Here is a 2751-nt window from a genome sequence, read left to right as displayed (position 1 = left end):
AACTTTCTATTTTGGTTAGTTATTTAGTTAAATAGAGAGAAAAACTACAAATTGTATATATTTATTAACAGAAAAGTAATAAGAACGATGAATTGTAATATCAATATACATAAGAAGGGTCAGAAAAATGAGCGAAAATGTTATTGTTAATAATTCGGGTCACTATAGCCGGATATGATTTCTTGAGAATCGTATGACTGATATGTCATTTTATCCAAACTTTCCTATAGAGAATTTAATATGAAAACCAGACTTAACACTGCAATTACTTCATATTAAGCGGTTGGTCAATATAGGCGGAGTCATAATAAACGAATTCTACTGTATTACTCTATCTCATAAAAATCAGCAAAAGCTGCTTTTTACACAAACATTTATGTATCTTAAAGAAACAATTAATTGTTTAGTCATCTATTAATTTTATTTACTACCTTGAATTACAATGTTCTTTGGGCCTTTTTTTATGGGTAAATCAAATGGAAACGTTTAGCATTTTTCAATTAAATGCTTTGAATAATATTTCCAGTCAATAATTATATACTTTTTGTAAAAGGTAGGCGTAGCAAACCTGTTACAAATTCAACAAAAGGAACATCCTTCAAGTGCCGGAAGTTGCGCAATTTATTTCTATTAAATGTCCAATTCCACTAACCGGCAATTCATTTAAATAATTGATGGGTCACAACTAGCGGTGTATTGTTCTATTAACAAATATTTTGGAAAATTGGTAATAAAACCTGCTATTAGAAAACATTTCTGAAACGCAAGCAGTAACATAAAAGACTGTTCTTACACCATTCGGTTTGTGATTACATTTTTGTTATTGAATGGGAAACATTAAAATGGATTTTAAAATTTTTACTATTTTTACTTTCTTTATCGTAACTGCAAGGGTAAATGCTAATGTAAGTATTTTTTAATAGTTTATATCTGTTGGATGCATAGTCTCTTTTATTTTTTATTTACTATCATAAATCTATTAAATGCCTGTAAACAAACTTCACATATTTTGTTTTTTCCCTATATTTTTTTATATTGTTACCACAACATAAAATTCGCCAGCGATTTGTATAATTTTGTGGGGTGAAACATACAATTCTATATTCCTGTCAGTTACTTTGATTGCACAAAATAAAATAAGTAACACATTCCGCAAAAAACTACCTGTATGTTTAAACATCTACATTTCTGTGACAGTTATCCCTCGAAAACATGGAAAAAATTGGAAAGACTATGCATGAAATCATGGAAAAATGTAAAAAAGAAACAGGACTGTCATCAGGTAAGAATAACAAAGCAAACGTAGCTAATTAAAATGGCGTAAACTAATCACTGCTTTTTGTAAAAAACGTATCTAATAAGAATTTTATTTTAAGGATTTAGCCAAGATAAAGCAATAACTAAATTAACTCATCAATAACAATATTCAAAATAATCATGTTAAATACTAATTTATTCAAAAACACAATCTAATAAATAAATAATAAACTTCATCTGATCTATAACAGCTGCAGTATGCATAGATGAGTAAAAAAATTCTTCTTGAGAAATTATTGCATACATTTATAAGTATTTAAATCGAAAAGAACAAAATAAGTTGATTGTTTCTATTTACAGGTTTTAAAATAAAGCTCAACGCTGAAATTTTGCTTTAAACTTGTAAATAATATACACGTAGTAATGTTTCAGCAAAAGTTATTTTTTTGCAATTATATTCTAATAATTTGATAATGGCCCTACAACCCAAAAAAAATTGCAAGGATGATCTTGGTATACTGAAACATTAGTACAATTTATTTCAATTTTCTATTAGAACATAAAATTATTTACAATATGTCATCAAATGTGCACCGTCGATAATTTAAACAATATTAAACCTAAACTAAAAGTATGTTTTTAACCAATCTCTGTGTACTTTTGTACATGAATTGAATCTTAATTTTATTGAAGGTAAAAGTATACTATTAAATATAGGCAGCAGATATTAAAAATCAATAAAAAAATAAAAATGTTATGAATAGATTTCAGTAATTCATGTTTCAACTTAATTCTTTATTTTAAAGTTAATTATTGTAGTACGTAATTCTTAAAACTAGATTTATTTATGTTTACACCTAAATAGCGACTTTATCTCATCACACTGTATATTGCTTTAAGGAAACTAAAAGTCAATCTCGTTCAATTTTTTTACTTGATTGTTTTCAGATGAGGTGTCTGTCTTTAGGGACCCTAAAGGCTCATTAACTCGCAACGACAAATGTTTTTTGGCTTGTTTTACAAGAGAATCGGGAATCGTAAGATTTACAAAAAAGGTATAAATATCAGAAACAAAAAATTATTTTCATGTATTTGTTTGCAGAAACTAGAGGGAGATAAAATTGTTGATAAGTTTGGATATTCGGATATAATAGAACGGGAAGATCCTGACTACTACAAAATGTCCTTAAGCATTGTGAAGGAATGCAACGAAGAAGGTTAGTTAAAATATCGTTTTTGAGCAACGAAAGATTTATTTTTTGGTGCTTATCTATGCATGGTATATTAATTACTCATTTATCAATGCGTTAATATACCCATAAGATTCTGTTCATCGTTTTTATTAATTTACTGTTGCTTTAAATATTATAAATATATTTGCAGTTCCTAAAATGGATGACGAATGCGAATATAGTGGTTTACTTTACAAATGTCACATGGAAAAAGCGGAACAAGTAAGTATTATTAATTATATAATTTATATTTATACGTCAA

At 27.2% G+C, this 2751-nt stretch overlaps 1 protein-coding gene across 1 annotated transcript; it reads left to right on the top strand.

The window, feature by feature from the left end:
- Nucleotides 1-704: 704 nt before the first annotated feature.
- Nucleotides 705-2715, top strand: LOC112905672 (the record flags this gene model as incomplete). The annotated part of the gene is made up of 5 exons (XM_025978523.1): nt 705-905; nt 1198-1282; nt 2206-2294; nt 2360-2474; nt 2641-2715. Coding segments are annotated over exons 1-5 (442 nt in total), but the record flags the coding sequence as incomplete, so codon positions are not given.
- Between the last annotated feature and the right edge of the window lie 36 nt (nt 2716-2751).

This window comes from Agrilus planipennis, unplaced genomic scaffold, assembly GCF_000699045.2.
Source record: "Agrilus planipennis isolate EAB-ADULT unplaced genomic scaffold, Apla_2.0 scaffold642, whole genome shotgun sequence".
Lineage (NCBI taxonomy): Eukaryota > Metazoa > Arthropoda > Insecta > Coleoptera > Buprestidae > Agrilus > Agrilus planipennis.
The sequence above is the reverse complement of the archived record's forward strand: the minus strand, read 5'-3'. Positions and strand labels throughout refer to the sequence as shown.